The sequence below is a fragment of the Aptenodytes patagonicus genome, chromosome 21 (genome assembly GCF_965638725.1).
Source record: "Aptenodytes patagonicus chromosome 21, bAptPat1.pri.cur, whole genome shotgun sequence".
NCBI classification, from domain to species: Eukaryota; Metazoa; Chordata; class Aves; order Sphenisciformes; family Spheniscidae; genus Aptenodytes; species Aptenodytes patagonicus.
Window position 1 is genome coordinate 3,421,753 of NC_134969.1, and position 17,706 is coordinate 3,439,458.

The window sequence follows — 17,706 nt, forward strand, 5'->3', positions numbered from 1 at the left end:
CCCACACCCCCCCCGAAGCCCTCACAGGCCCAGCTGGGAGCTTTGTCCCTCCGAAAGCCACCAACTCCAGCAAAGAGGTGGCTAAAATAAGGAGGGGCTGCGGGAAGGCCAGAAAACCAGCACTGGGGGACATGGCACTTTACTCTCCACGTGCACACGAGGAATGTGGTGTGTGCACGGAGGAAGGGCCGTGCACAGGCACCAGCTGCCTCCTGGGGACATCCCACCGGCAGCACGGGGGCTGCAGTGCTGTCCCCCCCAGAAGGGGCTGGGAGCTGCTGGTTAAGCCAGGAGCAACGGGCCAGAGGGAAGCCAGGGACAGCCTGGGACGCAGCAGAGCCGTTCTCACACACGCAGTTCCCACCACCAGCATTTTGCCCCATCGTTGCTGCCCAAACTCAGCTTTGCCCGTGTGGCACCTGGCACATCCAGCCTGGGGGTCCGGAGAGACACGCTGTGTCCTCGGGGACCTGGGCGAGCCCAGCAGGATGCTGCATCTCTCCACTGCCAAGGTCCTTCTAGGAAGGGCAATAAATGTTGTGAAAACACAGTGAGGCTCTCACCTCGTGCACTAAGAACCGTGGCATCGTTACACACACGCCGGAGGAGCAGATTCCCCCCAGCAGCGTGCGCTAACCCACTTCAGCCCCAGCACCCTCCTTTTGCCACCCAGTGTGGTCTGGGCCACAGGATCCGCCCCGGCTGGCAGTGCCAGGAGCCCGGGGGGGCTGGGGGCTGGGTCCCCGGGCTGCAGCACCGGCCCTGCAGTGCACAATCTGCCCCAGTCCAGCGACCAACATAGCCCAGTGCAGCCCAGTGCAGCCCAGTGCGGCCCAGTACAGCCCAGTGCGGCCCAGCCCTGCACGGCCCTGTCTGGTCCTTCGTGGACCAGCCCAGCCCAGTACAGCCCAGCATGGACGAGTCCAGCCCAGCACAGCCCCGCATGAACCAGCACATCCCAGCGCTGCCCAGCCCGGTTCAGCGCAGCCCGCCCGGACCCCCCCGGACCCCCCCCCCGGCCCCGGGCTCCGGCTGCCGCCACCGGCGGGCGCGGGGCGCCACCTGCTGGGGCTCGGGCAGGGCCGGGGGCCCGTGAGGGAACCACCGTGTCCGTGGGGCAGCGGGGACGGGGGGGGTACACACACACACACACCCCGCCGGGCACCCCCGGCCCCGCTCAGCTGCGCCGGAGCAGGGGCCCGGAGGGGAGCGCCGAGGGGGGGCGGCGCTGCCCGCTGCGCACAGCTCCGTGCCTCAGTTTCCCCATCGCTGAGCCGGGCAGAGGGCACGAGGGAGGCAGAGGAGCAGGGCCGGGAGCGGACGCTGGGCTGGCGGCTGTCCCCAGGGTCCCCGAGCGTGTGGGGTGCCCCAGGGCCGCCTCAGCCCTTTCCTTGCTGGCACGAGCTGCAGCTGAGCTTGCAAAGCTTTGCTAGCCTCGTCCATCTGGGTTGGCGCAGCAGGAGGGTGCTGGGCCCGGGGCTGTGGTTTCCCAGCCACGAGGGTGCCGTGGGGTCCCTGCGATGGCCGCAGCACCCTACATGCCCTCCTGGCCCATCCAGAGCAGCCCTGAGCATCCCGATCCCACCCGCATGACTGCAGGGCTGGGGCAGGAGCTCCAGGACCCACACAGTCCCAAGGAGCCCGGGCTGATGTTCCCTTTGTGCTCCGGTCTCAGTGTTGGCCCCGGTCCCCAGACAGTTTGAGAGCCCTGGGGTCGTCCCCAGGGTGTCCCCAGCCAGGCTCCTCCCACCCCAGGGCTGCTCCCCGGGAAGCGTGGCTGAAGCCCTTTCTGTTTAGGAAACAAATTGCCCTATCAACATTAAAGGCAGGGCGGAGGTTCGTCCTGCCCCAGTGCCGTTGGGGTCAGCAGGGATGGAGGGTCAGGACTGGGGACACAGCTGGCACTGCCCCAGACCGCCTGCTCCAACACCAACACATCCCCAGGCACAGGAGCAAAGGTTCCTACAACCTATAGCTCTTGGCCACGTCTCCTTCCCCCTCCCTGCGGGCCTCGGGGACCTCTTCGGCTTTTCCCAGGGTGAGGCAGGAGCTTGTCCCGGCTTCAAGGGGCTCCGGATGCTTTGAAGGTGCGAAAGCACCGCCAGAGAGGGCTGGAGGGGACGTGCAGCCTTTTCATCCCAGCCTCTCCAGGCACTTGGCAAACAGGACCCAAGAACCTCTCGTTGCCAGCATCTGCGCCGGCTGTGCAAACAGGGGCGGGTGGGTGAGTGCCCCGAGGGCTGCAGCACCACGTGTGACAGGGCTGGGGGGGGCCACCCACGGGCCAGGCCGGCACCTCGCCATGCCCCCCAGCTGCAGGGCACTGGCACAGCTCCACAGCCAGCACCGAGCACGTGCCTCCAGCGCTGGCACAGCTCCACGGTAGCTGTCGTGGCCCGGCCGGCTGCTAGCGTGGCTCTGGCACATGACGCAAGGCAGTTCCTGGGGCCCCCGTGCCCTTTGGATCCCCACTGACAGCAGGGCTGGACTTTGAAGCTCCAGCCCCAAAGCGCTTCCCCACAGTGGACAGCCACCCCGAGCCCGACGGGTGTCCCAGGGGCACCCTGAGCTGGGCTCTGCCTCCGGCTGTCCCCATTCCACTGCAGCAGCAGCCTTTGAGCCACTGTGCCATCCCCCGGGGGTCCTGGCTGCCCAGGGACAGTGGAGGCTGTGAGCCCCCGTGCCAACGCATCCCAGCCCTGTCTCGTCTCCCTCAGCCTTGTGACACGCTCCCCAGGGTCCCATGTGGGAGAGGCGTGGGCAGCACAGGGCGGCTGCCATGTGCTGCCATGCAACACGTCCCCTTTGTCCCCATGAAGCTGTTGGGCAGCGGCCATGGGGGCTGGTTGGGCCCTTGTGAAATGCCTACCCAAGTCCCTGCGGGGTATGGGAGCACCACAAAATACTCCCCAACCGTACGGAGCAGGGGACGGTGCTCACAGCCCCGGAGTCACACCAGCCCCAGTTCCCTGGGGGTGCAGCCACCCACTCTGAATTTAGCAGGCAGTGAAGTCCAGAAAAGCGGGAGGAAAATGTGCCATCAGCTGCAGCCTTGCTGCCTCTTCAGCCCCCCTGGACCCATTTTGCCCCCGGCACACCCTGCCGATGTCAGGAGATGCCCTGAGCCCTAGAGAAGCTCTGCAGTGGGTGGGCAGGGCTGTCCCCAAGCTGGCTAGCCATGCCGAGGCTGGCCCGCAGCCCATGGCCCCCCAACAGCTCTGGGACGTGCTCGCTGCCGTTTGCCCCCAAGCCTGTGCTCTCTGTCCTGGCTGGCCCAGCCTGGCAGGGCTGTCTGGTTTCGGGTGTGCTCATGCTTGCTCAGCTCCTGCTCCGGGCTGTGCCAGATCCGCAACAGCGGGGAGGCATGGGTGGCAGGCGGGATGGCAAAGCCATCATCCACTGGAGCAGCCCCCAGCTGGTCCTGGTGCCAAGGGTGACCCTGTGAGTGGCCCAGCCCCAAACGTCTGTGGGTCCCTGGGGACCCCAAGCCTGGCAGGAGTTGCTGCACCGACATCCCCACTGGGATCAGCCCTTGGCAGCTCATTTATTGCTATGAGGATCCCCAAGAGCATCTTCTTGGGAGGAAGGTCTAAAATCCCCCACCAGAAATTGTGCAATACCAGACTTGAGGGAGAAAATCCTCCTAATCCGGGGAAATCCTGGTCTTTCTACTTCTCCTACTTCGTATGTAAGGCAGGGCTACACCTATCTGTGGTCTTTCTGCACAATCTCCAGCACAAAGGGCGGCTCATTGTTCCCCTAAAGCCGCATTTGCCCAGGAGGCAGTTTCTCAGCGCTTTGCTCAAGGACAGGAATGCCAAAAGCATCAGGAGCTGAGGAGCCGCTGGGACAAAGGGAGCAGAGCAATAGTGCTGGGGCCAAACACAGTGGGGAGCTGAGGACAAGATTACCCCGTCTCCTGGGAGCCCAGTCCCTCCAGGGCGGGCAAGTGCCACCATGGGAGTCCCCTCTGCTCCCACGCCAAGAGGCCTTCTCTGTGGTGAGGGAAACTGAGGCACAGAGCAGGGGCCCCGCACTGAGCCTGGAGCGTGTTGACCCAAACACCTCCCCGACAGATCCCTGCTTATGTGTGTCAGGGGAACAGAGCCCTTTGGGGTACCCAAATCTGTGCTTTGGGGGTGGCACAGGGCTCAGGCAGGGACACAGACTTGTGTGGATGTCTCCAGTGGCTGCACTGATGCTGCCCGGGGATGTAGTCATCCCCAGCAAGAAGATGTCCAGGGCCCTCTGCTCTGCGCCAGCACCCAGAGCCAGCAGCGAGCCAGCCACGGCTACATGTCACTGCCACACACTCCTCTTGGCCACCCGGCGCAGGAGGCAGCACAGACCCTGAAACCTAGACGCTTTAAACCCTGAAATGGAGACCCCTTAAACTGTGCTGCTCACTTCAGTGCAGGGTCATGATGCTTGTCCCAATCTCCCAAGCTCTGATGCTCAGGGAGGGCAGAGCCCGGCCAGCTCGTTACACAAGTGTGCCAGCAGACATACAAGCCCATCCCCAATATGAGGCTCCTTTCTCCTGGGCGGCTTCCAGCTCACACCGGGGTCTGCCCTGGGGCTGCCCAGTGCCAGATGCACCCGAGCCAGCACGGCACAGGGGGGAGAGGACCCTGAGGCAGGTCTCTGCCAAACTGGCCGGGCAAGCGGCATTGCCCACACCTCGCTCCCCTCTTGCTTCAAGGTATTTTGTGTCACTGAACAGATTTGGACAGCCTGAAGCCTCGCACGGGCCCCCTTCCCCAGAGGGTGGCATCCCTGAGCGCCCAGCGTGGCTGTGACGCGTGGCAGCGCAGGAGGAACCCACTGCACATGTTGTATGAGGGGCCGGAAACCTTGAGTCAACGGTGATGCCAGCTCAGTGCTCCCGAAACCAGGGAGGGCCCGGAGCTGCTGTGCCACCGCTGTGCCACTGCTGCATGCCAGGGGCCACCCACACCGCTCGTCCCCAGTGCCCGCTTGGGCTCTGCTGCATCCCAGGTCCCTGCTCGGTGCCAGCTGCCCATCCTGCCTGCCTATTCTCCGTGCCTGTCCCTGTCCCCATGTAAGAGCAGCTCCAAGTCCAGCTCCAAGTGGCAATCAGGCGATGGCACTGGGTGCCACGCTGGCCCCGCTATGCAGCCCCATCTCGCGGCACATCTCAGGGTGATCTTTGAACCCTGGTGGCCTGAGCAGAGCGGGTTGGTGGCTGTCACTGTGGTGACACAGCACTGGCACAGGCGTATGTGTGCCCGCCGGTGGGCAAACAGCACCTGGCACAGTGAGAGGTGCTGGGATCTATGTCTGCGTGGCCATCCAGTGCTGGGGACACCGCAGGTGGCCCAGGGAGAGGTGCTGGGGCCCAGGAACCACTGTCACCCGCTGAAGCTGTTGTGCAGCAGCCAGGGGCCATGGGAGCTGATGCTGGGGGGGGTGCTCCTGCTTCACCTTCACCCACACGGAGGGGGGTTAAGAGTGGGGCCACGCTGGGGCTGGCACTGAGGGTCTCCAGTCCCCAACCCTCACTGGCTGGTGCCACTGGGCACCCAGGGGACAGGGAGGGTGATGGAGCCTCTAGCCCTGACCCCTTGTAGGGCAACACAGTGTTTGCTCAGCCTCTGCCATCAACGGGGGCACCTGGGGGGGGGGGGGGAATGGAGGGAAGGGAAAGGATGGAGGGATGAAGGGCTGGGCTGGAGGGAAGGGATGGCGTGGGCGGATGGAGGGATGGGGGAATGGAGGGGTATGGATGGTGGGTTGGGGGATGAGGGGTGGGGGACAGAGGAGACGTGGAGGAAGGATGCTGCCGGAGGGGTGGGAGGACGGAGGGTAAGGGGCTGGGGGCTGGAGGAAGGGCCGGGGCAGGAGGAGGAGGAGGAGGAGGAGGCCGCTGCCCCGGGAGGCGGGGGCGGGGAGCGGGGCGGGCGCGGCCCCTCCCGGGGCGGGGCGCTGCCGGTACAAGGCCCGCGCGGGCGGCGGCGCGGCCCCATTCATCGTGCACGGCATGGCCGGGGGCGGCGGCGCGGAGCGGGCCCGGGCCGGGGGGCTCCTGCCGTCCGCCTGCCGCCAGCCCCGCCGCAGGGTGAGCTCCGGGCGGCGGCGGGACCAGGCTCCGGGGGGGACGGGACGGGTCGGGACGGGACGGGTCGGGGGGCGCTGCCCGGCCGCGCTAACACCGAGCTCGGTTGCAGGAGAACCGGGAGCGGCTGTCGGTGTGCAGCAAGCTGTGCTACGCCGTCGGGGGGGCCCCTTACCAGATCACGGGCTGCGCGCTCGGCTTCTTCCTCCAGATCTACCTCCTGGACGTGGCGCAGGTACGGCTGGGGCTGGGGGGGGGGGGGGAGCAGCTGCGACCGGGGCTGGGGGGACCGGAGCTCCCGGTGCGGGGGGTGCCCGGTGCCGCTTTGCCCAGCAGCCAGGCGCGCCCAGTGCCACCCGCCGGGGTGTAAGGGAGCGTGTGTCGGTCACGAAGAGTCGCGGTCCTGCGCGGGCGCCGGTCCGAAGGCTGTGGGTTTCCACCGGGCCGGCCCCACGCGCGGAGCCGTGTGGTCGCTCCGTGCCTCAGGCTACGAAACGGGCTTGCGGTGTCCGTCCCGCGGGACACAGGATCTGTCCCACGAACCCACAGTGTTCTGGGTCTGCGTGAAATGGGGAGGGAGAAGTGCCCGTGGGGCACCCGTGCTGGCTGTAGGGTGGGTTTTGGGGAGATCCGCTCCAAGGCGGCAGGAGTTTGGTGTAGAAAGAGCATGGTGGGGCAGCGCTGGGAGGGTCTGGGTCACCATGCCTCAAATCCCACTGAACGAGAGGGAAAGGTGAGGGATCCGTCCCCCGCTCCCAAATGGCAGCGGGGTTGCAGTACGGTTGGGAAGGTCTTGAGGAGCTCAGGTAGGGCAGCCGGGGGCACAGGGCTTTGCGTGTCCTGACACAAGATCTTCTTCCTGCAGCTGGACCCTTTCTATGCCTCCATCATCCTGTTTGTGGGGAGAGCCTGGGATGCCATCACGGACCCCATGGTGGGCTTCTTCATCAGCAAAACATCATGGACCCGCTTTGGCCGCCTGATGCCTTGGTAAGAGCCACCTGTAGCACCCCGCATCCCTACCTGATGTGTCACAGCCTTCCAGTCAGCTTTGGGTGTCCCTTGGCATGAGGTTTGCAGGGCAGGACATGCTGACACCCTACCTCACCCAGGTGAGGTCCCAAGCGCCCCAAAAAGCCCACGGTTCTGCCAACAGCTGGGGCTTCAAGTCTGTGCCTGTTACTCTGACTGGTCCCAAGCCATCCCCGTACGAGCTGGTCCCGGCTGTCCTCTGTGTCACTGCGCCTGCAGCAGCTCCTGCCTCCCTGAGAGCTGCCCTGATGCCACGCTCCGACATTGGACTTTGTTCCTGTGGTGGCTGCTGAGCCCTGGCCTGTGGCAGGGCCACGTTGCCAGCAGAGCAGGTGGCATCACAGCCATAGGGAGGAGGGATGGGGGTGTGCACGGTTGATGTGCGGTGGTGGGGTGCTGGCTGACAGTCACGAGGATGCTCTTCTGGCAGGAAAACAGCTGTCATGGATCTGGGTGTCCACACGTGGGTGCTTCCGCTGCCCCTGAGAGCAGGGTGCTGAGTGAAGAGGTGCCGAAGGGAGTTGGAGCAGATGGGATGGGGTTTGCGAAGCCCCAAAGGGCTCATGCCTGCACCCAGGGCAGATGTAGGATGTCCGTAAACACCCACTCCTGTGCGGGACAGGGAGCATTGCAAGGTGCTAATGCCTAAGTGTGGACATAGTGGCATGTCCCGCGCTAAAATAACACACGTCCTGGGTGCCTGCGGGATTGCTGAAATACAATGCAGCAAAGGGGGTGGGCATGGGGGGAGTGGAATTAGAGGGATGTAGTCCTTTCCCCTGCAGATTATACCCTCTGCTTCCGGGCTTTCCTGGAATAGCTCTGGGCAGTGGCAGTCGGCTGTTGTTAAAGCCAGGCTCCACGCATGGCCTGAAATAGCTTCTCTGCAGCCGCATGTATGGTGGGGTCTGGGGTCTGGAGATTAGAGCAGGGCTGCCTGTGCGGAGCTGCCTGGGCGTGCAGGCAGGGCTGCGCGGGATAGCCATGCGCTTGGATGGCCGCCGCAGCTCCGCTCTCTGTAATCTCGCGTCCTCGAGGCAGGGGGTGGGGATGGAGCGGCTGCATTCCTCCAAACAGCTCCTGCTTCGTTAAAATTAGCCAGAGCTTTTGACTTGCGCTGGGCCCCTCAGCAGTGCCGGGGCAGCCGGCTGCGAGGAGCTTGCTGCTACTGTACATGGCTCAAGGGCAATCGGCTGAGTCCAGTTTGGATGGAGTTGAGCTGAGTTTAAACCTCCTGAACTTGGGGTTCGTTGGCTGCGGCGGGGCTGGCTGTGTGGGGCTGCACAGCCCCAGTCTGGTGTGGCTGTGGAGCTGTTCTCTGCCTCAGTTTCCCTGCATGCAAAGCCAGGAGCCGCAGGTGCTGCAGGACGTGGCTGCGGGGTTGCCTCAGAGGCTGCTGCCTGACCCCAACCCTCAGCATCCGTGAGGTGACCCTGTGTAAGCCCCCTGTGTGCGAGGGTTTATTGTCCAAAGTTTCTGCCGGGCTCTGAAGGGTCTGATCTGTGAGGCTGAGCCCCATCAGCTGCCGGCAGCTCTAGCTCAAAGCTCGGGGCTGCTCCAGCCCCTCAGAAGAGAGGGGAGACCTTCCTCGAGGGCCGTCACCTCTCTCCCATTCAGTTCTTTGCTTTTTGAAACACTTTTTGGCACTTTTTGTCCCAGCAGCTCATCCACTGGCTGCCTTCTCCTTTCCCCTGGCCTCGGGGACCCCGCTCTGCCCCCAGCCCTGGGCAGGTCCCTGTTTCCTCAACCATTCTAGACTTCCCGGTGACCAAACTTTTCCTTGACGTGTTGGTGATTGAAGAGCCTTGGCTTGCTTTGACCTTCCTTCTCCAGGGCAGCAGCCGTTTGCAAACAGTTAACTGCCGGGGCGGGAAGGGGTGTGCAAACCGTGGCACAAAGGAACACACCATCGTGCCGCGGCCAATGAGCGGGCGAGCGCGTCACCGCAGCCTCCTCCGAGCGTCTTAATCACCTCGGCCTCGGTCAGGGGTAACTCGCAGTCACTTGTCTGCCACTGCCAGGAGCTGCCGGTCAGCCCTGGCCAGGGCTCAGCACCGTGGTCCCGGTACCGGGGTGGGCCCGCAGGGGATTCCGATGTGCACACACTGGCGCCCATGGTGAGCGTGACGTGGTTCCTGCCGTGTGGCTGTGGTGACTCATTCAAAATTTCCCTTGGCTCCATGTATCTGTGAGGCGATAAGCGTGCGCAAGAAGAATGGCTGGAGCTGGCTCGCCCCTTTCTTCCCCCCGCCGGGGTGACGTGCGCACAGAAAAATGTGCATGTGTTGGGTCCTGTGCAATGCCTCTGCCGGCTCTCCATCCACGGAGATTTGGTTTCTCGCTCTCCACACCCCCCTGCAACTTAAATTTAAACTTTGCGTCCTGTACGTCAGTCTAGATGGAAAGATCTCGCTGTACCCTGGCAGCGGAGCGGCAGAGGGCCAGCCCTGACCATGCGTGGCTCTGTCCCGTGTCCGGTTCTGCTGGCTTCATTCCAGGACACAGCTTCTGTCCACTAGTTTGTGGAGCGCAGTGTGTTTGCAAATCCCCAGGCAAAATCAGTCTCCTAAACAGATGTGGATGCAACCTCAACACCTGGCTCACTTCCCTCCAGGAGGAGGAATTCCTCCCGTACCCTCCTGAGTGATGGGGGGACCTGGGTGCTTGTAGCGTCCTCAGGCTGCTGGTGCAGGGTAGAGCTGTTCCCCTGCCTGGGTTGCAGCAGGACAAGGGTTGTGAGATGCGCTGGATGAAGCGGAGAGATGTTCTGGGTGCCTTCCCGTTGCAATCACCTTTGCTGGCTGGTCCTGCTGGGACTGCTGCCAAGGCCCAGTGCTTGAGCAATCCCCTCCAATCCTCTGTTGCACTTTGCATCCCGTGTCCCTGTGTCTGCAGCTCTGGGAAGCTGGGCAGGGGTGGAAGAAGGAGCCAGCCTGCTGTTGGCTGGTGGTCTGCCCCATCCCTGCCAGCAGAACAGAGGTGACCCTGGGACCAGGGCTCGGCGGGGGCTGGCAGCAAAGCCAAGCTGGTGAGAGGCATCTGTCTGCTGGGCCCGTGGGGCTGGGGAGCAGGGCTGTGCTGCCTGGCTGCTCCCCAGGCCTTTCCGGGACGAGGGAGGTGATTACATCCCACTGGACGCACAGCGGTGCTGCCTGGGGGAGAGGTCAGGGCCGGGGGTGGAAGCTGGAGGCAGGAGCAGATCAATCCTTTCCATCGAATCAAAGATGTCTGTTTTTGCAAATAAAGCTCTTCCCTTTCCCACCCTGTGAGACCTGAGCTGCTGCCTTCGGTCTGGTCTGAATTGCCCCTGTGGCAACCACCTCCTGTCAAAGTGTTGGAGCGGGGTGGGCCACCCCTGGGCAGCTCAGGAGCCCCCAAAATCAGATGCCTGAACCCCACTGGATGTGTGGTGTAGTGGGGAGAGCCAGGCTGGCGGGGTTACCCAGGCGCTTGTGTGCCCGCAGGGCTAACACTTGTGTTCTCCCAAAGGATCATCTTCTCCACCCCATTTGCTGTCATCTCCTATTTTCTCATCTGGTTTGTGCCAGACATCTCCAGAGGCCAAGTGATGTGGTACCTTGTCTTCTACTGCATCTTCCAGACCCTTGTGACGGTGAGTTGGGCTCTGCACACACCGGGGCTGGTGGGTGAGGGATGGAGAGGATGAATCCCTGCCTTCACCTCGCTGAGCTATGCAGAGGGGCGGGTTCCCATCCCTGAGCTAATTCTCCTCATGCCTTTGCAGTGCTTCCATGTGCCCTACTCGGCGCTGACCATGTTCATCAGCAGGGAGCAGAGTGAGCGGGACTCGGCCACCGCCTACCGTAAGAGTATTTCCTTCCCTTCCTCACCATGGCTGGGGGGCAGCTGATGCTCAGCTCCTTTGCTGCAGCTTTCACCGGGGCATGATCTTCCTCCAGATGCCCTGCTGGAAGGGCTCATTTGATCACACCCCACCCCAAGGGTGGTGTGTGATGAACATCGTTCAGGGCTTGAATTGCAGCTGGTCCAGCTCTTCCCATTCCTCTTCCCCGGCTCCTCCAGCAGACACCCTTGTCTAGTCTGGTGAGAGCTGGGCTGATGGGGAGGTGGTCCCTGTTATGGCCAAGTGCCTGGAGCAGATGATGGGGGATCTGAACTCCCAAGTCTTTCCTCCTGCTCTGTCATACAGCACCGGGAGCAGCATGACCAAGTCTTGGCCTTGCTCCCTGCCTCAGTTTCCCCAGCAGACACTCTCCTTCCCTGCGTAGCACAGGCTTTATCACTTGGTGATTTGGAGGGAGCTCTAGGAGAGCTGGGCTGGCTCATTTCTCCTGGTGAAGGGCAATGAATTGCAGCTGGGGAGGCTCTGCTGCGGAGAAGGGTTTTGCACCCATGCCCTGGGTGCCTGAGGGCTGTGCTCAGTCCTGCTGGCCTCTCCCTCCAGGTATGACAGTGGAAGTGCTGGGCACAGTGCTGGGTACTGCCATCCAGGGCCAGATTGTGGGCAAGGTGGTTACTCCCTGCATTGAGAGCCCCCTCTTCATCGGCAAGACCAACTCCTCGGTGGCCATGGAGGAACTAAACATGACCCATGACACTGGGTCTCTCACGGACACAGTAAGCTGGGGGGACCTGCTGGCAGCCCCTGCCATACTCCCCTTGCCTTCTTGACTGGGCTGGCTCCTGGTACGAGCCCCCTCCCTCACCGCTCCCTCCTCTCTTGCATAGAGAAATGCCTACATGATCGCTGCGGGGGTCATCGGGGGACTCTACATCCTCTGCGCTGTGATCCTGTCGGTGGGCGTGCGGGAGAAGAGAGGTGAGGCTTGAGACACAGCGTGGAAATGCTGTGGCTCCTGCCAGGGGCTCCTCAGGAGCCTGGCTGAGCTCTTGGCCCCTTGTTCGTGAGTCAAGCACTGGAGGAGAGGGGCAGGTAGAGCTGAGGTCTGGGTACGGGGGCCTGGGGAAGGCACTGCAGAAGGGCAGTGCTGTGGGCAGGAGGCCAGAGCATCTCCAGGGTATGTTACAGCACAGCCCTGAGGACTTAGCTCTCTGCTCTGCACTGTCGGAGATAAATGTTATCTTGCAGTTTTGTCTGGGCAAGGTTGCTAGTGCCAACTAGGGCATCTCAGTGTGAGGTGATATCCAAAGTCGAGTAGTTCTGTCCTTCCCTCCCTCTGCTTTGTGACCAGCTCTGCTTATCCTGGGTGAATCAGCCAGGCCATCCTCTCCCCTCCATGGGGCTGAGGGACCCCTGGGTGAGGGCAGGGAGATCCCTGCAGGCATTGCCCTGACTCCCTTGGGGTGTGATGCTGTAGGTGGGCAGGGGCTTGTGCAGGGCGCTCAGCAGCAGGCATGAGGCACTGTACTTCTTGCACCCAAGGGTGCTGTTTCAGTGGGTCTAACGATGGGCTGATTTGCTCTGCTCCCCAGAGTCCTCTGAGCTCCAGTCGGATGAGCCTGTCTCCTTCTTCCAGGGGCTGAAGCTGGTGATGAACCACGGTGCCTACATCAAGCTCATCGCCGGCTTCCTCTTCACCTCGCTGGCCTTCATGGTAAGCGCAGCCGGGCTTGGAGGATGGGGGAGAGGGGACGGCAGCAGCGCAGCTTGGAGGTGGCTGGGGGATGAGCAGCGTAGGGCCCAAATAGGATCCTGGTGGGCTGGGGAGCATGTGAGGTGGCAGCTCAATGAGCCGGAGCTGCCCCGGGCAGAGAGGAAGGATGTGGCCTCGTGCCCTCGGATGGGTCGGTGAATGGCCGCTTTCTTCCCCTGCTTGCACTTTGGGTGCAGCCTTGCAAGGAGGAGCGCATGCCTCCGGGGTGGCTGGGGTGCCCGTCCCCCCCTAACTGCTGTCTGCCTCCTCCGTAGCTGCTGGAGGGTAACTTTGCCCTCTTCTGCACCTACACCCTGGGCTTCCGCAACGAGTTCCAGAACATCCTCCTGGCCATCATGGTGCGTATGGCCTCGTCCTGGAGCGCCTCGGGGCTGGGACTGTGGTGGGATGCACGTTGTGGGATCCTGTGGGTCCTCCCCAGGAGCTGGCATGGGATGGGTGCTCTGTGGGCTGAGGGAAGGGATGCTGTGGGGCTGCCATAGTCCACTGTGGGGACAGTGACCGAAGGTCCCCTGGGAGGAGGGGAGGGAGAAGGAGCTGCCAAATGTCCTGCAAAGGCTGGGCGGGTTGGCAGGAACAGCGAGGCCTTTGTTCCTGTGTGAAGGCAGCCAGAGATAGGGGAGACCAGGAGCCGTGGGGGCCTTTTGTCCCAATCCTGCCACTTATCTCCCTTCCCCCCTGCTTCAAGAAAAGGATCTCAGTGTTTACTGCCAGGAAGATGGAGCAAAACAGCTCCTTGAGAGCCCCTTCCAGCTTGTCTCATCCCTGGGAGCCCTTCCCACCCTCCTGGGGTGGAGAGGTCCAAGGTGCCAAGGTCCCCACAGAACCTGGCTCTTGGCCATGCTGTGTGCAGGCAGCGGTGACAAGATCGGGTCCCTTCCCAGCACCAAGGATCGAGTCAGGTCCTCCCTCTGTTTGGGCAGGTGTGCTGGCACCTTCTGGGTGCCCTGAGAACGGTGGTGCCGGGTGCCAGGGTGCTCCGCACTGGGGGAGGAGGTGGCCCCACGCACCTGCTCCAATTGTGAGCTCTCCTTCCCGGGAGCGGAGGCAGGCGAGGGATGGGGTGAGGGCAGGAGCAGGCAGAGTGGCTGCGTGCCAGCCTCAGGAGTGTGTGGAAATCGGAGGTGCTGGAAACGTGATGGGGGAGACTGTGCCCAGGAGCTGCTCCTTGCTGGGAAGAGCTTTTCCCCCAGAGAAGAGCCTGGCCAGCAAGTGACACCACGACCCCCTTCTCTTCCCATAGCTCTCGGCCACCTTGACCATTCCTCTCTGGCAGTGGTTCCTTACCCGCTTTGGGAAGAAGACTGCTGTCTATGTGGGCATCTCGGTGAGTGGGTCCCCTCAAGCACAGAGGTGCACGTGAGGATGGTATTTCCCACATGGGTTGAGCAGAGCTGTGTCCCCCCCGAGAGGGCCTGGAGCTGGGCAGGGGCTGCTGCTGCTGATTTGGTGCCTGTCCCTCATCCTGCTATTTGTGCTGTCACGGATGTGGGCCAAGGCCAGCAGAAATGGCTGGGAGGAAGGCTGCACTGCTGCTTCCCCAGCCGTTGCTGCGGTCGGAGGGCTGGCATGCACGGGAGGGAAGGGGAAAGGCTGAGGAGTCTGGGTCAGGCACTGCTGACAACCTGGTTTCTGTCCCCTATCCAGTCTGCCATCCCCTTCCTCATCATGGTGGCTGTCCTGGACAGTAACCTCATCGTCACCTACATCGTGGCCGTTGCAGCTGGGATCAGTGTCGCAGCTGCCTTCCTCCTGCCCTGGTGAGTGTGAGGTCCTGGTGCTCTCAGCACTGCACCCCAAGAGCTGGGCAAGGTGCTTCCAGGGCCTGCTGGAGTGGTTAGAAATCCTTGGGAGGCCTTTTTGCAATGTTTTCAGCCCAAGATGGGGCTCTTGGAGGGAAATCCTCTCAGCAGGGAGAGGAGATGCTTTGTTGGCTCTGTCCTAGTGTTCACCATTCCACTCTCCGCACAGGTCCATGCTCCCAGATGTCATAGACGACTTCAAGCTGCAGCACCCTGACTCCCATGGCCATGAAGCCATCTTCTTCTCCTTCTATGTCTTCTTCACCAAGTTCACCTCTGGGGTCTCCCTGGGTATCTCCACACTCAGCTTAGAGTGAGTTTTTGTGGGGGAGCTGAGGAGGAGGGAGGGAGGCCAGTCTGGTGCCTCCGCATCCGGGCATCTCTGCTTCCCAAGGGCTGGGAGGGGGGTGGGGGGGGGGTGTCTAAATCCAGCTGTGGCTCCGCAAACCTCTACCTGAAGGGACAGGTTTGTCTCCTACAGACTCAGTTTCCTTTGTCAGAAGGTCCATTTCTTCTCCGCAGCTTTGCAGGGTACCAGACCCGGGGCTGCTCCCAGCCCAGCGAGGTGAACTTCACCCTGAAGATGCTGGTGTCGGCCGTGCCCGTGGGGCTGATCCTGCTGGGCCTGCTCCTGTTCAAGCTGTACCCCATCGACGAGGAGAAGCGGAGGAAAAACAAGAAAGCCCTGCAGGACTTAAGGTGAGTGTCAACTTGTGCTATGGAGGTAGCAAGTGCGGCATGCCAGCGGGGTGTGTGCGGGCAGGATTCGGCCCAGACGGGTTGGGACACACTGTGACTTGTCCAGGAATCCTCCAGGACCCGTGGGTGGTGGCATGAGGGAAGGGCTGGCTTGTTTTCCCAATCCTGACTTCCAAAGAGATGGCGTGAAGTGTTTGAGATTAACCATGAACCTGCCCCAGTTGCTAAAGAAAACTCGTTCGGGGACTGCGCAAGGCAGTGCTGTCCCTCTTGAGCCCTTCGGAGGCTCCTCTGCTCCAAGGCAGAGGTCTGCTCGGAGGCAGGGCTTGCTCCACGGCTCACTCTGTGCCTCCTCCCTAACACTTTGCCCCCAGGGAGGAGAGCAACAGCAGCTCGGAGTCAGACAACACAGAACTGGCCAGCATCGTGTGACCCCAGGCTGGGTCTGTCCGCTCACACCGGGGCTCTCCGAAGGACTCGGCCCCTCGGGGGCTGGACCAGCCTCGTGCCGCTGTAGGTGTGCGCCGTCGAGGAGCGCCTGGGAGAAGCCGTGCAGAGCATCCACCGACTCGAACACAAGATCTGTGCCGTTCTTGTGCCTTCCACGGGATCCACAGAGCGCTGGTAGTGTACATTACACGAATTGACTCTGTGGTACTTGTGTGCCTCATGAGAAACAAGCACTATTCCCTGCCGGGTCCTGGAGAGCAGAAAAGCCCGAAGAGGGATCCTTTTGCTCATAACACTCGTGCCCGCTGCCCGTCTGTGCCCGGCCTGCGTGGGGCCGATCGCCTGTGGGACTGGGGGTAATGGTTAGTGTACATTACACTGTCAATGTGACCGCGCCAAGGACGTGAGCTCACCTCTGCTGTCTGTACATACGACACTAATTTGGAAAGCTGTTCTTTTTTTATAGAGCCTAATTAACTTAATGATGTAAATATGAAACTATTTCCTATTTGAATATATCTGTACAGAAACCGAACTCAAGGACCTATTAATGTTAATTTACATAAAAGTGGGGGAAGTCAGCAGTGTGGGTGTGGAGGATTTTTTTGTTTGACTGCTTTTTTTTTTGTGTGGACGTCAGCAAGCCCAGGGTCCCTTTACATGCCACGGGGCGCAGGATTGACTTCCCCTGAGCCGAAGGCACAGGAATGCCATAATCCAGGCAGGCGGCTGTGCCCAGCGGCCTTGTACCCCCGTGTTGGCTCCTTGCTCAGTGCCTGCGCCGCAGCAACCCAACAAAGGCTCTATTATTTTCTCCCTTTCAAGAGGGAACGGGGGTGGAGGGAGGAATGAAATGAAAGCACTGGCTGCGGGGATTGTGAACCTGGGGCTGGAAATGGGAGAGGCAGCTGGGGAGCGGAGAGAAAGGGAATGCGGGCTGTGGGTGACACTCAACACTTTCTCCCGGGGCAAAGTGCTGTGCAAGTGCTAATCTTTGTGGATATTTATACCTTGCTCTCGCATTCCCCTCTCCACAGCAGAAATGGGGAGAGCACCGCACTCCTGTGGCAGCAAGTGTAATGCAGAAGGTGAAAGCAGGCTGAAGTAAGCACAGGGAGGATGCACCAGAGATGAAGCAGCCACCCATACAGTTGGGGCAAATCCCCAGTGTGAGGGGACTGCTAGCTCTGCTGCTCTGTCCCCGCGGCCGCTGCACTGGGGGACAGGGCTGTTGCCCTTTGTTAAGCACATTTGTCACACCAAGAAACTTGTGGGGTCAGTGTCTGAGTCGAGAGCGGCCCCTCTGTGCAGGAGGGCTCGGGGGGGGGAAGGATGGCTCATCCTTTGTTCCACATTTGGGTACAAAGGACTGGAATGAGGATGGGATTTTAAAAATAGCCAGAGGGATTAGACCTTAGCTGGGAATGCTTAACTGGGCCCCACTCTGCCACCATGGCAGGGGGTTATGGAAAGAAGCAAAAGGGATGATGCAAGGAGGCTGGGAGCTGGCTTTGTGCTGAGCAGAGGGCAAGAGGCGGTGTTAGCCTTGGCCCGGGTGCTCCCTGCTCCCCCAGGCATGGAGCTTGCAGCGAAGGAACAAGGGCAGGACAAAGCCAGTGCTCTCTTGAAGCCCCTGCGGCAGGGCAAGTAGGCGCCATGTGCACCCTCTGAGAGGAGGAGGAGGAGAAGGGCGGCAGTGCTCCAGCCAAGCACAGAGCTAGAGATCCTTACAAATGTACTGACCCCTGCCCTGCTCCTGGCTGGGTTTGCGAGGAGTCATCCTGGCCATTGCTATGACCTGGCTGCCTCCAAGGGGTGTGGGCAGTGCTGCCGTCTCCAAGGATTTGAAAGATTGCTGGTAGCTTTTCTTTTCAAAGAGTTTCAACAGAAATCAGGGACATTTCATTCTTTGCCTCTTCTTTTTTGGCTCTGCGGGATTCACGAGGAGTCTCTGTTCAGGTTTTTTGCAGCCACCTCAAGAGACTAAAAGCATACTGAGCCTGAACCGGGGCCCAAACATTCCTAGCTGAGCACACCTCTTCTATTTGAG

At 61.7% G+C, this 17,706-nt stretch overlaps 1 protein-coding gene across 1 annotated transcript; it reads left to right on the top strand.

Annotated features, from left to right (window-relative positions):
* Nucleotides 1–6,001: 6,001 nt before the first annotated feature.
* Nucleotides 6,002–16,237, top strand: MFSD2A (MFSD2 lysolipid transporter A, lysophospholipid). Its single transcript, XM_076357330.1, has 14 exons — nucleotides 6,002–6,079; nucleotides 6,189–6,311; nucleotides 6,942–7,066; nucleotides 10,598–10,721; nucleotides 10,854–10,932; nucleotides 11,535–11,707; nucleotides 11,819–11,909; nucleotides 12,524–12,645; nucleotides 12,960–13,043; nucleotides 13,949–14,032; nucleotides 14,353–14,465; nucleotides 14,677–14,820; nucleotides 15,030–15,206; nucleotides 15,581–16,237. The coding sequence occupies exons 1-14, from the start codon at nucleotides 6,002–6,004 to the stop codon at nucleotides 15,636–15,638; spliced, it is 1,575 nt and encodes a 524-aa protein (XP_076213445.1). The 3' UTR covers nucleotides 15,639–16,237.
* The last annotated feature ends 1,469 nt before the right edge of the window (nucleotides 16,238–17,706 follow it).

Bases quoted from the DNA above. Each gene is read 5' to 3' on its own strand.
- MFSD2A (XM_076357330.1), top strand. From the start codon at position 6,002: ATGGCCGGGGGCGGCGGCGCGGAGCGGGCCCGGGCCGGGGGGCTCCTG. The intron at 7,067-10,597 runs GTAAGAGCCACC...GTTCTCCCAAAG, and splicing joins TTTGGCCGCCTGATGCCTTG to GATCATCTTCTCCACCCCAT. The intron at 14,033-14,352 runs GTGAGTGGGTCC...TCCCCTATCCAG, and splicing joins CTGTCTATGTGGGCATCTCG to TCTGCCATCCCCTTCCTCAT.